At 47.5% G+C, this 17,758-nt stretch overlaps 6 protein-coding genes across 6 annotated transcripts; 3 read left to right on the top strand and 3 right to left on the bottom strand.

Annotated features, from left to right (window-relative positions):
* Positions 1-804: 804 nt before the first annotated feature.
* L228DRAFT_241045 (Lanthionine synthetase C-like protein) lies at positions 805-1,935 on the bottom strand (the record flags this gene model as incomplete). The annotated part of the gene is made up of 1 exon (XM_018331302.1): positions 805-1,935. One exon carries the CDS (start codon positions 1,933-1,935, stop codon positions 805-807), a length of 1,131 nt encoding a protein of 376 aa, XP_018185373.1.
* A 985-nt stretch (positions 1,936-2,920) lies between these two features.
* Positions 2,921-4,867, bottom strand: L228DRAFT_270597 (hypothetical protein; the record flags this gene model as incomplete). Its single annotated transcript, XM_018335428.1, has 5 exons — positions 2,921-3,214; positions 3,271-3,431; positions 3,484-4,422; positions 4,484-4,762; positions 4,825-4,867. The coding sequence occupies 5 exons, from the start codon at positions 4,865-4,867 to the stop codon at positions 2,921-2,923; spliced, it is 1,716 nt and encodes a 571-aa protein (XP_018185372.1).
* A 1,849-nt stretch (positions 4,868-6,716) lies between these two features.
* L228DRAFT_250242 (hypothetical protein) lies at positions 6,717-10,400 on the top strand. The gene is made up of 4 exons (XM_018333275.1): positions 6,717-6,821; positions 6,874-7,383; positions 7,441-9,496; positions 9,558-10,400. The coding sequence occupies exons 1-4, from the start codon at positions 6,726-6,728 to the stop codon at positions 9,986-9,988; spliced, it is 3,093 nt and encodes a 1,030-aa protein (XP_018185371.1). The 5' UTR covers positions 6,717-6,725; the 3' UTR covers positions 9,989-10,400.
* A 609-nt stretch (positions 10,401-11,009) lies between these two features.
* L228DRAFT_270595 (PLP-dependent transferase) lies at positions 11,010-12,967 on the bottom strand (the record flags this gene model as incomplete). The annotated part of the gene is made up of 11 exons (XM_018335427.1): positions 11,010-11,137; positions 11,211-11,373; positions 11,500-11,829; positions 11,890-11,983; positions 12,043-12,056; positions 12,113-12,266; positions 12,331-12,403; positions 12,462-12,567; positions 12,620-12,704; positions 12,762-12,830; positions 12,903-12,967. The coding sequence occupies 11 exons, from the start codon at positions 12,965-12,967 to the stop codon at positions 11,010-11,012; spliced, it is 1,281 nt and encodes a 426-aa protein (XP_018185370.1).
* Positions 12,968-13,690: 723 nt separating this feature from the next.
* On the top strand, positions 13,691-15,252 carry L228DRAFT_250240 (hypothetical protein). The gene is made up of 3 exons (XM_018333274.1): positions 13,691-13,867; positions 14,076-14,293; positions 14,371-15,252. Exons 1-3 carry the CDS (start codon positions 13,831-13,833, stop codon positions 14,890-14,892), a joined length of 777 nt encoding a protein of 258 aa, XP_018185369.1. The 5' UTR covers positions 13,691-13,830; the 3' UTR covers positions 14,893-15,252.
* On the top strand, positions 15,233-17,097 carry L228DRAFT_250239 (oxidoreductase-like protein). Its single transcript, XM_018333273.1, has 3 exons — positions 15,233-15,910; positions 15,992-16,256; positions 16,322-17,097. The coding sequence occupies exons 1-3, from the start codon at positions 15,643-15,645 to the stop codon at positions 16,836-16,838; spliced, it is 1,050 nt and encodes a 349-aa protein (XP_018185368.1). The 5' UTR covers positions 15,233-15,642; the 3' UTR covers positions 16,839-17,097.
* Positions 17,098-17,758: the final 661 nt, after the last annotated feature.

Below are 17,758 nucleotides of genomic sequence, written 5' to 3'. Positions count from 1 at the left end.
TTTCGCTGGTGCGGCCTCGCTTAGCGACCGAGTTTAGGGTTGCTGCCCCACTCTTTCAGCACTTGTACCTTCAAAACCCTGGGAAAGAATTGCTTCAGAAAATAACTATGATATGGCTAGGGTGATATCTGCGTACGATTCATTTATGATATTCAATCTTATGATTTATCACTCCAATCTGCTACCTTTCATTCATTTCAACTTGTGTGATTTTCGTCTTTCGCATGTTGTCCCAGTTATAGGCTTACTGGATCTGGTATGCGAGCCGAGTTAGCGTCCCATGTCCGGGGAAAGTCCGTGTGCCTATCATATCAATATCAATTGTCGCTGTCAGGCAGGGTCTATAATATCATAATGGCAAAATTATTGCATGAATGTTCTCCTTCCAAAATTTTTTTTAACTCAATTTCACAGGCTCGGTAGATCGATCTCTTAATATATGTTGGTATACTGGCCACTCTTCAATTCATGGTAGGGAAACTACCAAAGTCAATGTCCTCCATTACAGTCCGATGTTCTCGATATCTACTATGCTCTGCGATTGAATTGATTCACATCACCGGGGTTCCGAATAGATATCTTGATGGAGACTGAAGAGATAGACTTTGCCAGCCATGGCCGAAGGAAATTCACTTGTGAACTTTTATAAAATCAGCCGCCAGAAGTCAAAAGACACTGGTCAAAAGATGCTTAAATTAGGAACCAAAACCGCTTGGCCAAACGCCGCCAATTCAGAAACAACAATTCGTCGACACAAAGAAATGAAAGATTGAAAAGACTTTGATAATTCCCAACGGGTAAACATCAAATGTCGTTGTAACCAATTATGGTCCTGGCCAGGTTACCTTCAGCCACTGCCCAAGCCCATGCTCGACCGGCTTCGCCACCCATCAACGAATAAGGACTGTCACTGCTTGTCATAATTCCTGATGATTGGTGCCTGCCTATAGCCTCTTCCGTGGTAAAGGTCATGAAATGGTCAAGTTGGCGCCCCTCCAATGCCATGGCATTGCCGGAGATACCATGACATAGGCATGGCTCTTTGACCAGCAGCCCGCGAGCCCAGATACATTCCCGACCTCTTTGAATGGCAGTTTCGATACGTGGCCTGAGCTCGGGAAAATACTTCATGATAGAAAGAAGAGAAACAATCACACCAGGTGCTCCGTGACAGAATTGAACCAACCTATCCTTCCCGGCCGTTTCTGCAATCCCGCCATCCGGAAGTGATGATGGCCAGTTGCCATTTTCGAGCTGAAGGTCAAGGACATCCTCTAAATCTTTTTGAACATCCTTGGCAAATGAAGGCACCGTAAGTACAATCTGCGTGATTATTCCAATTGCTCCGTGAGCAGCGCCAAGGTAAGCTTTCTCATGCCAAGTCCATGGCCGGCGCATGCGGATCAGTTTCTCTGCCACAACTTCAGCGGTTGACTGCACATAGTTCTGAACTTTTGCGTCGGAAGGCAAAGACTTCATCGCTAATCTCAAAAGATAGAGGTACCCAGCTAATCCATAAAGCCATTCCGGGCTGCAATCATCATCTTCGACCAGAACCGAAGACTGCTCACAAAGCATTTGCGCGGCTTCCTCATCTTTTGTAGAAGCAATGTATAGAGCCAGAGACAGGAGATAGTCCTGAATGATACCGCATTTTCCAGGTCTTGGAATGGATGATTTAATAACTTGGCTTTGCTCAAAATATTCTTGAAACCAGTGGCTCATAGGCCTACCCTCAACGTCAATCTTTGGATGGGTGATAGACAGACGGAAGAAGAGATAGGCAATAGATAAAGTTCCATGAAATAAGCCCCCTGGCTCTGCCGCTGCCCTGTCAGGCGAGTTTTCCGTGATAATGCGCGCCAGAGAATTGATTAGATGCGGCAGTGGCTCAACCCGGGATAGTGGTTGATCGTTCGAGAAGTACCGAACCATTATGTTAGCAGCTGCATTGATATGACCAACATCTTCATTTGTTATTGTAGATGACGATGAAAACCAATAAATTGATTTTATACAGATTTGCGGAGACTTGTGATACTCTACTATGGCGAAAGTCAGAATGACGTCAAACAAGGTCGCATGAATCAGACCACAACTTGACATCTCGGCAAACATGCATCATTTTAGGAAAATTGTAAATCATGCCATGATTTTTGAAATCTATTGATTTAAAAAAAATAAACAAATAAAAACAAATAAGAAATAAATTTTGATTGAGATTGCTAAATCCGCTCTTTTCAAATTGACTATATTTACAATTGTAAAGGAGATTCCTTTGCCCATATCAGCCTTTTACGCTCCGAAATTTGTACTTTCATGATCAACCATAGTCATACTACAAGCTGAATTTTCGATTGTGGAATAAACATAAGGCAGAATTGTTCAAATGCAGCTCAATTGCCGTGCAATTCGCTTTATCAATGATTACACATGCCTGCCAGTCACAAGTCAAGCAGAGTATCCCCAGGAAACAAAATGGTTTTCGACGGTGACAGATCACTGCACAAAGTGAACATGAACAGGGCACCAATACAGTGCCAGAAGACACCGTGCATATCATCAGTCTCAGACCCCCCAAGGAGACAGAATCCAGAGGGCGAGTGCAGCATGATTCATCGTCGTTCATCCCAACGCCAAACTCCGTGGTTTGGCTGATCAAGAACTCAAGGAAATTCAGAGACCCCGGAAATTGGCTTGTGCGGTCAGATCAAAATCTGAGAGGCAACAACCTTGTGCGACTCAAATGGTAAGAGAATCCGTCCACACCAGAACCAAAAGGGCAAGAGTCACACCATGAACATAATAAAAATAGATGACGTAGCATCAAATCGTGCAAGCATGTGTCAAGCGCTCAGAGAGAGATCGGGCGTATCATGCAGTCAAAAGTCACACAACAGTCGGCATGTCAAGCTTGCGCTCACGCGGTCCCTGGTGGTTTTGGCTGCTCACCTTGGCCCTGACCCTGCTGTTGCATCTGCTGTTGTTGTGCCATGGCAGCATACCACATGGCAACATAATTCTGATAACCACCGTAAGGTGCATAAGGGTCGGAACCATCACCTCCTGTTACGTTTCCAGGGGCCGAGCTTGCAACAGGAGTTGCGGCTTGTGCGGGCATCGCTTGCCCTGGCACAGAGCCATATGGCTGCTGGGCTTGTGAGTATCTATCAGCATATGGGTCGGCCGGACGGCTTGGACGGTTCTTCTGTTGCTATCAAAGCGTCAATATTGGTTGTGACCTAGCCTTTCCCACCTCTCTTGACTTACCACAGTCTCAACTTTCTCCATGATAGCCTTCTTTGCCATCTCAATCGCATCCCTCGTCCCTACGAGCCCAATGTCTCTTTCAATGTCGGTCGGCCCGGACGGCGCTGAAACGTTGATCTTGCAACTCGTAGTACTCTGCATCTCCTTGATGGTTTCCCCACCTGTTGATGAATTAGCTATTTAGTCGCATGACGTTTCCCAGAGAAATTATACCTTTGCCAATAATCATTCCAACCGCTTCTGACGGAACGATGATTGTGTCGTTGACCTTGTCAGCTGCGCCGTAGGGATCGGCGCTTGGAGCATATCCAAAATTGCGGGGAGTTTCCCGCTGAGGGGGACCCGACATCGTCTTGGTATCGCTGTCCACAATTTCCATAATCAGATCCTTGGCTTTCATAGCGGCCTGATGGCTACCAATAAGATTGACAGGGCGCAGTCCGTTCACGCTCTTTGACTCTCCAACAATGTTGACATGGCAACCACTGCGGTCCTGGAGGTCGCGAATTGTCTCACCGCCGCGGCCGATAATCAATCCAACAGTACGATCAGGAACCATGATCTGCATGCTGTCTTCGCCTTCTCTAAGAGCTGGCTGATGAACTCCTGGTCGGGGGCGCACGCTTGTTGCTTTTGGACCACTGCCGTTTTCGTCGATAATGCGGTAAATTTCGGCCTTTGCTTCGGCTCTCGCAGCTCGAGTACCATTTATTCTGCATTGTCGGATAGGACCCATCGCGTCAGGACCGGTAATAAACTGGACTCTAGTACCTGTTTCGCTCTCCACACGGCGCAGATTCTCGCCTTGTCGACCAATGATCAAGCCAACCAATCCAGATTCAATCTGTATGGTTTCGACATTGTCATCGGCGGGCTCTCCTCGGGGTGAACGGTCACCACGACCGCCATAGCTCCGGCTGGGTGGCGGGGAGAAGGTGGCATCGTGACGACCTCGAGGTCCAGGGGAGTATGAGCGGTCTCGGCCATAGTCACGGCCATTTGCGCCTCTCCGGTCGTCTCGGCGTTCGTCGCGGTAAGGGTTATAGTTATCCCGGAAACTCTCTCGGGGCATGCGCGTGGGCGAACGAGATCTGGATCGAGAGCGGCGGTAGGAACGACCGGCCAATCTGGGATCGCTATCACGATTTGTAACTTTCAATTCGATGAGAATGGTCCAATAATAAAAGAATATTGAGCGGACAAGGGTGCATACCTCCACTGCCGCGGCTCGGATCATAGGAAGACAATCCTTTCTCGGCCGCTATTCCTTTAGCTTTCGCGATTGCATCCGCAATGCTAACAGAACCAGAATTGACTGGTCTAATGCTGCTGAGATCAAGGCTACCAGTGTTCGTGGGCTGGGGAAGCGCAAAGCCACCAAAGCCAGCCGGAGGAGTTGATGTCGCAAGGTTGCTAGGGTAAACGGGAGAGAGACCGGCTTGTGGCACGGGTTGCGCAACTTGACTTGGTGTGCCTCCAGGGCGTTGTGCAGCTATTAACGGCTTATAAGTATTTGAAGTAAACATGCGACATCACATTGGATTAAAATAATACCTAGTGCAGCTAGAATCGAAGATATGTTTGCTTGATCCGCCATGTTGCAGAACAAAGCGACTGTCGCACTCTAATTGGCAAACACAAGCACTTCTTTCAACCACGTTGAAAAGCGAAGAGCGTGCAAATGAAGCAATCACAGGCAACTAGAATTCAAAAAAAGAACCTTGAATAAACAATTTGCTCTGCTCTCGCCCTCGTCCAGCGAACGAGGTGGGGGTTTTCTCAGCGATGAAAGAAGGCAGGACTTTGAGCGAGTGGCATAAAGTTGGAATGAATTGGATCACGTGCAAGTAATAAACGAAAGAATTGCTGCTACGGACAGCATGAGGAGTTGAAATCATCCGAAACAATTTGACCTTCGGTTAATTATGCCCTGGCTCGGGTGTAAAACTCCCTGTCTGTTCGCTTAGCTTATTTATCCCATTTCAGATAGGCTTATCGCTTCCACTTGCCTCGGCTTCACCTCCAGACGTCAGTTCATCTCTGCCGTACGTAGTAAGTAGACCTCAACCTCATCACATATAGATGGTCTTGACGACATTGTTGTTTCTTGATTGGTCTTTTTTTTATTCTGCTTCTACTTGAAAGGCTTCTTCTCGACTCTTATGCTTCTCTACGCATCGAATAATTCTAGCTGCAAATGTACTGCCATCTTTCGAAATTTCATTTGTTTTATACTGCCTTGAGATGCGTGACTGAATGTAAGACAGTGTTTGCCGTTGTCTGACTTGAATTTTGTGCTTTGTGTCAATTTTCTTTCATCTCACGTCAAATTGCATATTTTTTTTTTTACAGCTTCAGTTAATGAACCATGGCCAGTTGGGCGTTTACATTGTTTGACCATTACCGTTGAATGCTGATATCTGGCATCCATACAGTTCTATCATGTTACACTGTTATATGAAAGTGCTGCGTTTTGGATGCTACACATGAGCATCTTTATTTGGCCCTGAAATCATTTTGCCAATGATTCAAGGACAGCTACTCTTGAAAAAAGGGATCAGCAACCTCGTCCGGCTTATGAACCTGGCGAAAATGCGTCATGGAACATGTCAGGGGAAATTTATGCCGCAAACTTCCTGAGAGTTTTCTCCAAAATAAGACACCTAAACAATGGGGGGAATCCCCAGATTGGCTATCCGTTGCGTGAAGCGACCCTGGAATTCCTTCTTGGAGGCTGCATCATTAAAATTATTGGCAGGATTGGTCTCAATATCCAAAGGCTGCTTCACTGTCATATCTGGATTACTCTTCACTATTGATGAAGAAGCCAGGGTTTTCTTTCAGGGAGTCAGAGACGATTGTTAAATCCAAAATTCATGCGTTCCCTTTTCCCCCAGGTGAATCGGCGTGCAATGTTTCCATTCACATGAGAATATTACCCTCAAATTGACTGCTGCTTGCTCTGTTTATTCTTTCTCTTCGTGAAGTTTGATAGTGGCTCACTGTTGTTCGATGCTCGCGATGTCATCCTTACAAACAGCCCAATTCTAGAAACCGCCGACTTGGTCCCTACGTTTCCCTGCGCAGATACACAGCTGGTACCGCATTGGCACGAATGGCCCTCCATAATGCAATGGAAAACTTCTATGCATCGGCTGGTCTATCCATCCAGGTTCAACTCAATAGATACTGGTGAGCCTGCTCAGCAATCGCTGTTGGCATCATCTCAACCACCACACAGTATGGCCTTTGAGAAAACTCCCATCGCAGAAACGTCTGAAGAGAAGCCGACTGAACACTCGGGCGACACTTTTCTCTCCACTAGCCATCGCTGTTTGGGTTCCAAAACAACGACGGCGCAGCTGGAAAAGATCATGGCCCCAACCCCCTCTTCCACTCAGGCGGGAAGTTGGCTCGAAGGAGACGACTTCTATCTTGAGTTGATAGAGGACTCAATGTTCAGACGAACTTATCGATGGTGCTTTACTGATGCCGGTCAATTTTTCTTCCAAGTCATCACCCAGCCAGACCCGCTTTTTCGCGCACCTATCGTGAGTATTTCTTGTTTGTGCTTTCGGCGAAATTTCTGACAATGAGTGACAGGATGTTGTTGCTAAAGAGTGCGCAGCGCACCAGAGAGAGGTCTCTCGGAATTACTTCAATCGTAACTCGGAAGATGTACCGGAGCTTCCGAAACAGTGGTGGGAGATCATTGTTGAAGAACGGGACAAGAAGAAAATGAAAGAGAGCCAGAATAAGGCCGAACAAAAGGAGATGCTTGAAGCATTTGATAGGCAGTCTCTCGTCGGTACATATTTACTTGTCAAAGCCGCGTTGAAGGAGTCAACAGCAGGCGCCACGGCCTCCGCCCAAGAACCACGGCATGTTGAGGAATCCAAATTGGTTCAAGATGGCTTAAATCCAATGACCGAGGCCCCAGCTACGCGGAAGAAATCTAAGAAATCAAAGAAAAAGAATAAACGCAAAGGGAAAAAGTTGCCATTGCAGAACAATGATAAATCACATTCCGAAACTCAACATTGCAATCCGTGTGGAACAGATGATTCAAAATCAGCCAATGGGAAACCAGCAAACGCGGAAAAGTATTCTGAGGTAAGCTACAAATCAGGTTTGAACTAGAATTATATATAAAACTGACCAATACGTTAGTGCGAAAGCACCTTCGATGGCCCAGGATATGCCAATAACGCCTCGAACCAGAGTGCCGAGAGCTCTGTCATTCACTCCTCAAACTCGCGAGGGGCCCCGAACACCGTAGTGTCAGGTGTTGAATCACCACATGCAGACCTTTCGAAGCGGAATACAACGATTGATGAATTAGAAATCTTTTCATCAGTCACACATGAAGGCATCCCGCCAGAGTTGTCACTTGGTCTCTTAGAAGAAGACGGGAAAGGCGTCATTCATAACAGTTGCGAACCTGAGCAGAAAATCAGCCCGTCAAGCAGTCGTGCTTGGCTACAATCAAAAGGCAAAACTAAGTCTGCTCAGTCAAAGTCGATGACCCAGCTCGAACTTAACTCGTACAACAAAACTCAAAATAGACCTGTCGAGGATCTGAAGCGGTTTACCATGGAAGACAGTCCACCGTCGCTGGAAGAAGCTCGTGCTAGGCGGATCGAGGAAAGGGAAAATGCCAAACGGGATCGCTCCGACAGCATACAGCTCCTAAGACACCGTACGTCGTCTAGGTCTTCCGCCCAGATACCCTCAGCTATCGAATTTCACAGTCAGTTTGAAGATATTGATTCATTGATGGAGGCAGTAGTTTCTCAAAGCCCCTCTTGCCAAGAAGCAACAGAGCAACTAAACCTCGGTCGGGAGGACCGGAAGGTTGCATATCAAGCAAGTAACTCAAGCGATACTTTAACCACAGAGCGTTCGAATATTCCTCCGAAGGTGGATTCTCGGAATCCCGTCATATCAAATGAGTTCGCCCTTTATGAATCCGAATTTCCAGTCCTGGATCACCCAGGGAAGCAGGGGCAATCGGACGATTCCGCTGCTAAGTCTGACAAGGGAATTCAACATATGACAGGTTCTGAGAAGCACTGGCGCAAGAAGGATGACAAGGTGATTGTTAGAAGTGGAGCAAAGGGTGACGGCTTGGGTAGAAAGCAACCTAAGACAGATATCCATTTCCTGACCGCTGTTCCGTTGGATCTCTTCACATTTGGAAAGCCCGAACGCATCCGTCGCGCGGCTAAGGGCACTCCTGTTTCATCCGGAACTTTGCAGAATCTCCTCATCGCGGATGCAACTCGAGCTAAACGTATAGCATCGGGGCAGCCTGTGGAGAACCAGAAGCAAGAGGATGAGAAAACACCCAAGAGCCCCCCGAGAAGAATGACTGCTTACCCAATTGATGCCGAAACAAAGGAGGAAATTCCAAATAGCGAGAATACGGCGAGGAAAGTGGTTGATAGATCTTTCAACATCACAGAGCCAAACAAACTTGAGATATACGAGTGCAAGGGAAAGCAGGATAGCGAGGTTCAAAACGAACCAACCCGCAATGCGAAAAACGATACAAAGAATAAGCAAAACAAGCATGCATCAGCCCAAGCTTGCCAGACGGAGCCCATTACACAAGCTCAGCTTCCCCCACCGGATCTCCTTGATAGGGTTGTTTGGCATGATGAACGCGCGAATCCAAACAGCCCCAAGTATATGGAGGATGACCGTCTTCGCTGGTATCGTCATTGGGAGGCAGAGGGTCATTCAGTTCGTATTTTCTCAGAGCTTAAGCATATATGCGCTAAGGAAGGATGCAATGCACCCCTGTTTGACGAGGGACACCCACGCCACAGACAACCGCTACTCTGTTATGGTTGTGGACCACACTCCAGTACTAGATACTGTAGTGTGGAGCACCTGCTTGAAGATTCCACTCATCACGCAATCCTCTGCGGTCTCTGTCCCTTGCCTTTCCCAACAGATGGCTATACTATGCCAGACTACATGTGCGGATACCATTCTTTCATCCATAACAAACATGGATGGGTAAGCAGGGAATATAACCGGCAACGCGCTTTTAATGCGTACAAAGTCAATTGCGACTATGCCATCTTCAACGATGTAGCGGAGTCTCAGCGTCAAGGAACGGAATTCCATGGCAGCACCACTGCCCAAGTCCTTGTCTACTGGAATGAAGACGATCCGAAAAAGGATCGGTTCAATCGTTTGCTCAATATTGCTTTTTATGGTATGTCCCGGCTCCTGACTCTCCTAAAATTGCGGCCGTGACCAATACTAATCAGGCACAGATCATACCATCGAAGGACCAGCGGAATATTTATACCGTTGTCTCCGCTTTACTCTTCGCGAAGCGAACAAGTGGTCTGCGACGGTCGAGAAAGAGCTTGATCGGCAGTTCCTGTTTGAGTTCAGAGCTCTCACAGCCAACTTTCCAGAACAAGATTTCCCATTGGACGACCGCCACTGGGAACAAGCTGGACTAGAGAAGCTTTGTGCAGAGGTAGAAGCAAAAGTCTGGCTTCTTCGCTCCTGGCGCAGATACCATCCCAATGTCACCGACTGGATCGCACGTGCCCAGGGGGTGGGCTTCCCTGGAACCACCGAAACTGACAAGAGACAGCGTAACCAGGGACGTATCTGGAACGGATGGGGCTTTGAGCACTCTGAGGTTCCTGGCACACCTAGTTTTATCGGCTTTCTGAACGACGGCAGCATCTAGTCCACCGGGGATCAATTCCCTGATTGGGCGTAGATCAGCTGTTCTACATCAGTGGCTGCCAATAGCACGATCTTAGAATCCGGATTTGGCGGAGTCAACGAAAAGAGAAACGCTGATACTACTGCCCTTCCGCAAGCCGGTGGTTAAAGATCGTTGCCCTGATCAGTTACTGTTCTACATTCTACTTCTCTTTCCCTTAACTAGCCCCCATTCAATTCGTCCCCTTCCCCTTTCCCCTTCAACCCTAATGTTTACAATCAAGCGCTTATTTAATTAATATCCTCAAATCGCAAACACCCTCATATTAATAAATTACTTATACTACACCATTTCCTTCCTTCCCCATCCCCTTCATTACCGCTATTCACGAAATCACAGTCGTATCTTTCCCTCAATCAGTGTACATTCGCACAGCGCGATCATCGAGTTGTACATGCGGTACTCAAATACAACTGAAATTGTCCACCATTCGATGGAAAGCATCGGCATCAACTTAGATTACGAGAATAGCATGAATAATACACAAATTTATCCAGACTTTTCATTACCACATGCGCCTAATTCATTTTCCGGGTGACTGAGGGTTAATTCCTTCCAGGCTCTTCAACCTGCGTATTATAAATGCGTACCTGTTGTTGGGACCAAACCAACTGTAAGCGGAAAGAAATTAAACAATTCAATAAATTTCGATATTTTCACAGATCAAAGGACTAGGCTTTTCACTTCACAAATTTGCTTGCTTTATTCCTCTTGCTAAGAAGGGCAAATGCTATAATCTATATACCTCAGAAAAACTGCAATATACGCTTTTGCAATACACGCCAGGAAACAAGGGTAGTGTAGGGACGCGGCATCTAGCATCTAGTATCTAGCTGGCGGTCAAGAATTCTAGTAACTTCGTCCAGAGATGACTAAACAAAAGTAGCAAACTCAGTCAAATCAATATCTCGACTGGCTGGAAACTTCTCGTGAGGTCATGAGATCCTACAATATACGACGGGGGCCGAGTTATGCGTGGGGCTTATGCCTGGATGAATTTCTTTAAGCCGCGTAGTCGGGCCTTGGCCTCTTCGAGAACGTCGTCGTTCTTGCAGACGGCGAAACGCAAATAATTTTCAGCAATGTGGGCGTTTTCTTTGGTGTAGAATTCTTTTATAATTGTCAGTATTGGAACAGGAGAGGAACTTCCTATAGCAGATAGGTTTGGAGAAATTAGTCGTACCAGTAGGTGGAATAGCAGCGACTCCGACTTCCATAATGAGGAACCAGCTGAGCTTGAAATCCCGAGGGCGTTCAGCGACGTGCGGAGGAAAGACGTAGTCGTCCGGAAGCTTGACTTTTTCCATATTGACGACGACAAAGTATCCACCTTCGGGGTCGGAGTACTGTTGGGATGTTAGCGTTGAAAGGTCCACTAGGAAGTTTGACCAAAGCAAGCGGACGCAGAAGTATTGAGAGATCGAATGCGCAATAGCGGCATTGGTTTAAGAAGTGAAGAGGAAGAAACTTACAGGCAATCCTAACTCGTCCCAGATCTCGTTAAACTTTCTGACCTTGCCTTGCATCTCCTTCTTGGATTCGTCCCAGAAGCCGTGCTTGTCTGCCTCCTCAAAGCCAATAGCTGTAGCTTCCTGCAGTGGGCTCACACTGCTGTAGCAGATGCGAGTGTGCGCTGCTGACACATACTTGATGAGGTGCTCGGGACCGATCAGCCAGCCCACGCGCCAGCCAGTGGCATAAAAGTTTTTGCCGCCGGAGCCGACGGTCAAAGTCAGGTTGTAGAGCTCAGGTGAGAGGGTTGCGATGCGTGTGAAAGGGACGTAATACAGTCTGTCATAGACCTGTTTCGATCAGCACCCATGAACCTAGACTGCAACGGACGAGAAGAAAGGCGGACATACCTCGTCGGAAAGAATAAGAATGTTGTTCTTGACGCAGAGCTCTCCAATGGCCTCAAGCTCCTCCTTGGAGAGGACCTTTCCAACGGGATTATGACTTGCCACATTGTTAACAAAAATTTTCAAATATATATAGAGACTGATTCGGATACTCACGGTGTGTTGAGAACCTGGATGATGGCGGTTAACTCGAATAAGCATACTTGGGACAAAATTGAGCACGTACAATCATTTTTGTCTTCGGTGTAATGGCCTTCTTGAGCTCCTCAATATCAATGCGCCATTCCGAGGCGGAAGACGTCTCAATAGCTCCTTTTACTGGTGGGTGCATAGGAACGTATTTAATCACACCGCCGGCCATTTCAATGTTGCTAATATATCTGTTGTACATGGTGAGCATATGCGCATTTTTCTGCACCTGAACGCCTACTTGGTTGAACATACTGGTCGAAGAATGGCTCAAAAATAATAACTTCATCACCAGACTCGATAAAGGCCATAAAGGCACTGAGCATGCCTAGAGTCATCCGTCAGTTACTCAGTGTCACAGCAACGAGCTTCGTGTTCCCTCTTACCCTCGTTTGCTCCAGTAGTGATGGTAATCTCAGTTTCAGGGTTGAGAGTCCGTCCGTAGAATGGGGAGTACGCATCAGCGAGAGCCTTCTTTAAGCGCGGCCGGCCCTATCTCTCTATCAGTGACGGGCACTCTGTCGTTCAGAAAAGGCGATCTGACCTTGGTAGGGGCGTATTGGTTGCAGTCCACCCGATCAAGACTCTGTTTTGCAGCGTCGATGACGAATTGAGGAGGATTGTAGCCACTATTATTGATTAGCATTTGTTCTCCAGGTTGTCTCGCCAGACGGTATCAGCCTTACAAGAAACCCTGGCCCATGTTTACGATAGGCTGGACCGGCGAAGAGGCAGCTGCCTCATTCACGATTGACCTAGATCATGACGCATTTGATCAGAATCCAGGCACTTGAGAAGCCTTGCAAGCTCGTGGACCCGTTGCCTACCAGACATCCTGCTTCTGACCTGCAACCCGTGCAGCGGGACGGAATGCCTCGGCTGCCGACGTCATATTACGAGTACTGAAATTGAAGGATATAGAGGGCGATATTTTGGCTTGAGAAGCTCTAGAGGAAGCTTGAGGATACAAGGCAGCGGGCCGTGAGAGTCGAGAGATCAACCGGGGGAAGTTGAACGAACCCATAGAATTGTTGATTCTGAATCACTGATAAGGTGCTTGGAGGGCGCAATAATATTGCTGTTTCCGACCAAACGAAGTATGGCGCAATCGCTGACTCCCCAGCTGCATCGGTGCGGACGGACAAATGCCGAGGAGCCAACGAGCGAGACAGGGAGAGGGGCAGTTGGAGGGTCCTTTAGGCGATCTCGGAGATATATTGCCATAATGGCCTTAAAAAGTCACCGTACGGATTATCAATTTCCCGACAAAGCTTGGGTCGAGTGGGTGAGACCATCCACGCGTGCTGTCAATTGCTCAACGGATATCATACGGGATCAAAAGTAAAGACGTGTTGGCAAGTCAGGTATGTCCTAGACTTTGAGAGCTTTGAAGATTCTTGATGAGCACGTGTGCTGAGTCTCATGTCGGCCCTACCTACCTGACCGAGTGAAAGGCCATGGCGAGAAATAATACGCTGACTTTCTGCGGTGCAACGACCCTTGTCCCCCCCCCTCAATGCCCCGCATCTGCATGGTGGGGGCCGGGGAACGGTGGGTGCAGCTGGGATCAATGTGTCTTATATTCCATAGATTCATAATATCTCTATTCCCTCAACGTTTCTCTCCCACGCCGGATTATGCTGTAGGGTATCAACCAACTTGAGAATTATTATTGAAATATTACTTTGGGGTCTTTTATGGTGACATGTCCCACGTGACAAAGCATATACGATGAGGATATTATGTCTTCATGGCATGGGCACAAGTGCGAAGATTTTTGAGGCACAGACAGGTATGTCACGCATATTGTGATTCCGGGAAGGGTTTGCGCTTCTGCGCCTGTTCCCCCCTCTTTTCAGTGGGATTTATGTTCGATTTCTCTACATGTCTCCCTTGATTTCGATAAATACGAATCTTATTGGACGCCGAACTTCAAAAGACAAGAGATCTTGAAAAACGCCCAAGCTCACCTGTCTAGTATGCTAAATTGAGAAATACAGCGTCATTTCGTTCCATCCTTCCGCCGCATTATACATGGGATTTTGTCGAAGGCGAGCATGAATGCCCACCGGCAGACAATGTCGACCAGATCTTCGCTGCGCCTTACTTGTGCTACTACAATCTGCCGTCGATAGATAACGTCAGAGAGGCACATGAGAGTCTCAGGGAAATTGTGCATGAAGAGGGTCCTTTTGACGCTGTCATGGGATTTAGCCAGGTGCGTCACCCCTTCTTCATTCTCTTTCTCCTGCTGGCGTGTCGTGTTTCGATAACTGACGACTACCACGACTCCAGGGCGCAGCGCTAGCGGCATCGTTTCTTCTACACCACCAGATCGAGCATCCGTATATTCCACCGCCCTTCCGCCTCGCCATATTCGTTTGTGCCAGTCTTCCATTCTCTATTTCACCGAACCACGGCCTTGACGTGACAGATTATTATGCGGCCACTGGAGATACGACTGCCGCGGACCTGGACTATCTGAAGTCGTTCACCAAATATGATGGGCTTCAGTCAGATTTCACCGGAACCGCCGAGCTTGGCAAAGATGAAACCGCTTTTGGGCCCCGAATTTTCAGATTCCACCCACACCTGGACGAAATCCGTATTGAAATTCCTACTGTGCATGTTTATGGGCGACAGGATCATTATTATGCTCAGAGTAAATATCTTGTTGAATTGTGCGAGTCAATTGACGACCGCGTCTTCACCTACGAACATCCTTTTGGGCACTTGGTTCCAAAATCGAAAGAAGCGACCACCGGCATAGCCAAAGTCGTAGAAGATGGATTTACGCGTGCCGACTTCTTCTCGTGACAGATTCAGCTGAGGCGTGACCTGGCGTGTTTCAATAGAGGTCGGAGATTTTAGATTGATAGACTGACGAGCTCGAGAGCATACTCCGTAGTTTTGTTGACGCTAGAGATGGCCCAGGGGCCGAGGGCCTAAATAATTGAAGCTTATACTTACCTTACCTAGATGTCGCCAAACCTTAGTTGACATGGACGCGGCGTTGCGACCGATCCGATCGGGCGAACGGCAACACGGGTTGTTTGCTCTGGCAGCTTCGGGCCGAGCAAACCCCGATCTGAACAGCTGACGTCACGAAATTCGTTCCTTCACAATTTTATTTTCCAAGTTCGAACGCAGGATAGAAAGAGACGAAAACATGGCCGATCTAATAAATAGAGTTGGAAATAGAATCAGTATATTCAATCATGAAAGCTGTTAATTCTCCTCATTTCAGAATTTGGTTTTTTCTTTCTTAATTGGTCTTGTTCGAGCGTGGATCATGTTTGCAAATGCCGAGTTGTATGAGATCACTAATCAGCTAACAATGATGGCACAACTGACAAATATGGATGATTTCCATCCCATTCGACCCCACCATACTGACCGCCAGTAGCTTCGAACCATTCATCCTTTAGAAAGACCCCACGCGCTTGCAGTCCGTTCTCATTTCAGACACGGCTTAAGACTGACGCAGTCAAATACTCAACCAAGCTCCTGTTCCTAGTCCATCTCAAATCCAGAACAAACAGATTATATTTCCGTGGATTAGGCACCATGGCTACCCGATCTGCAATCATTATTCAAGGCAAGGGCAAGGCGGAACTCAAGACCGGCCTCCCTCGCCCGGCTGTCGCTCCGGATAGCCTTGCGATCAAGCCGTATGCTGTCGCGCTTAACCCTACCGACTGGAAGTCCATTGACTTCGTTGGCACCGAAGGAGCTGTCTCCGGATGCGATTACAGTGGCGTCGTTCAGGCTGTTGGTTCCGACGTTAAAAATGGCATTCGAGCTGGCGACCGTGTGGCCGGCTGGGCTCACGGATGTAAGTTACTATCCCCGTTCCGGGAAACCACATTGGCAGAACGCAGAATCGAATTGAAATTGACAATATCCCAACCGGAAGGCCACGCCGAGAAGCCCGAAGATGGCGGTTTTACCGACTATATCGTGAACAAAGCCCACATGAACTTCAAGATTCCGGATAACGTGTCTTTCGAAGAAGCTGCAACTCTCCCATTGGGTATTTCGACTGTGGGCCAGGGTCTCTACCAGGCACTTAAATTGCCTTTCCCTGGCGATTCAGACACTTCAAAGGGTGCAGCCGAGCCCATCCTGATCTACGGCGGTAGCACCGCCACTGGTACTCTAGCTATCCAGTTTGCCAAACTGTAAGACCCATTAGACTTGTCTCTCAAGCAAGCTGGAACTGGATGAATGCTTACATTTTAATCAGCTCTGGCTACAAGGTGATTGCCACTGCGTCGCCCCACAACTTCGACCTCGTCAAGTCAGTCGGCGCCGAACAAGTCTTTGACTATAAGTCACCCTCCTGTGCGGCCGACATTAAGAAGGCTACCAACGACTCGTTGAAGCTCGTCTTTGACACTGTCGCCACAGACGACACGGCAAAACTCAGTGCTGAGGCTATCAGCTCTGCAGGCGGTCACTACAGCTCGCTGCTGCCCGTCGGCGAGTTCCCACGCAAGGACGTTGAGTCAGGCTGGACCCTGGCTTACACCGCGCTTGGCGAAACTTTTGACAAGTATGGCGTGCACTGTCCCGCGAACCCCAAGGACGCCGAGTTCTCTGCCAAGATACTCACTTATGCTGGAAAGCTCTTGGCGGAGGGCAAGCTGAAGCCTCACCCCAGCGATGTCCGACCAGGCGGTTTGGCCGGCACTCTTCAAGGCTTCCAGGACATGCGGGAGGGCAAGTATTCTGGCGCCAAGCTCGTGTATAAGACGGACTGAATTGAAAATATCTGGAAATATATTTAATATATAGATTTTACGAAGTTAATGACAGTTTTAATGTTCACACCAAACTCTTCAAAGTATTTCACTTTGTTCGGCGCAATGTCCAAGTGTCTATAGAATTAACAGACTTACTTCTCTATGATTTGCATTTGCCATTGCCGATGTCACCATCGAAAGATCCCAGATCATAGAAGCTACTATGTCTACGGGGCCTCCAATTCAAAATCACGTATGGATAAACATGGGAACCAAGAAGACAAAGAAAGAGCACCAATGGGCGGTAGAAGCAAATCCGAACGACAAATATCATTGGTACTAGCGATAGGCTATACATTCATATCATCGGACACATGATTGTAGAAACCAGAAAAATATCTACCGTTTTCTCTATTGCCAGGATTCCCCATCTCCTCCAATATGTGGTGTGTTGCAATTAACGTGTGTAGGGACAAGAAATTTGTGCGCCCAGATTAGTGCAGCTACCATCGGTGTCGATGTAGCAGTTGCCTGAAAGGTGTAAGTTGCTGAGTTTCACAGAGAGATACCAGAAGGCAAATAATCATCTTGTCACGCTTCATGTTGCTTCGAACTAACCAGAATTGCAATAGCAGTAGTTTGGAATTCCGTGATCTGGGTCCGCACTGCCAATATGTCAGTAAAATTTCCTTTTGGGGATTCTCTTATAAGGTTCCATACTAATTAACGCATCCATTAGCGTCATCGGCAAAGGCGATGCTGCTGAAGCCAAAGATTGCGAAGAATACAAGAGGAAGTTGGAGGAGCTTCATTTTGAAGATTCGCGGTACTCAAGACTCGATTGATTTCTTAGAGTTGAGAAGAAAAGTAAAGACAGATTGAATGGCTTGTTTAAAGAGATTGACCTTGTGATCAGGGAACACCTTTATATCTAAATG

This window comes from Xylona heveae (assembly GCF_001619985.1).
Source record: "Xylona heveae TC161 unplaced genomic scaffold L228scaffold_11, whole genome shotgun sequence".
Lineage (NCBI taxonomy): Eukaryota > Fungi > Ascomycota > Xylonomycetes > Xylonales > Xylonaceae > Xylona > Xylona heveae.
The sequence above is the reverse complement of the archived record's forward strand: the minus strand, read 5'-3'. Positions and strand labels throughout refer to the sequence as shown.

Coding starts and splice junctions, on each gene's coding strand:
- L228DRAFT_250240 (XM_018333274.1), top strand. CDS start 13,831: ATGGGCACAAGTGCGAAGATTTTTGAGGCACAGACAG. Junction 13,868..14,075: donor GATTTTTGAGGCACAGACAG/GTATGTCACGCA, acceptor TGAGAAATACAG/CGTCATTTCGTTCCATCCTT. Junction 14,294..14,370: donor CTGTCATGGGATTTAGCCAG/GTGCGTCACCCC, acceptor CCACGACTCCAG/GGCGCAGCGCTAGCGGCATC.
- L228DRAFT_250242 (XM_018333275.1), top strand. CDS start 6,726: ATGTTCAGACGAACTTATCGATGGTGCTTTACTGATGCCGGTCAATTT. Junction 6,822..6,873: donor CGCTTTTTCGCGCACCTATC/GTGAGTATTTCT, acceptor AATGAGTGACAG/GATGTTGTTGCTAAAGAGTG. Junction 9,497..9,557: donor GCTCAATATTGCTTTTTATG/GTATGTCCCGGC, acceptor AATCAGGCACAG/ATCATACCATCGAAGGACCA.
- L228DRAFT_250239 (XM_018333273.1), top strand. CDS start 15,643: ATGGCTACCCGATCTGCAATCATTATTCAAGGCAAGGGCAAGGCGGAA. Junction 15,911..15,991: donor GGCCGGCTGGGCTCACGGAT/GTAAGTTACTAT, acceptor CCCAACCGGAAG/GCCACGCCGAGAAGCCCGAA. Junction 16,257..16,321: donor GCTATCCAGTTTGCCAAACT/GTAAGACCCATT, acceptor CATTTTAATCAG/CTCTGGCTACAAGGTGATTG.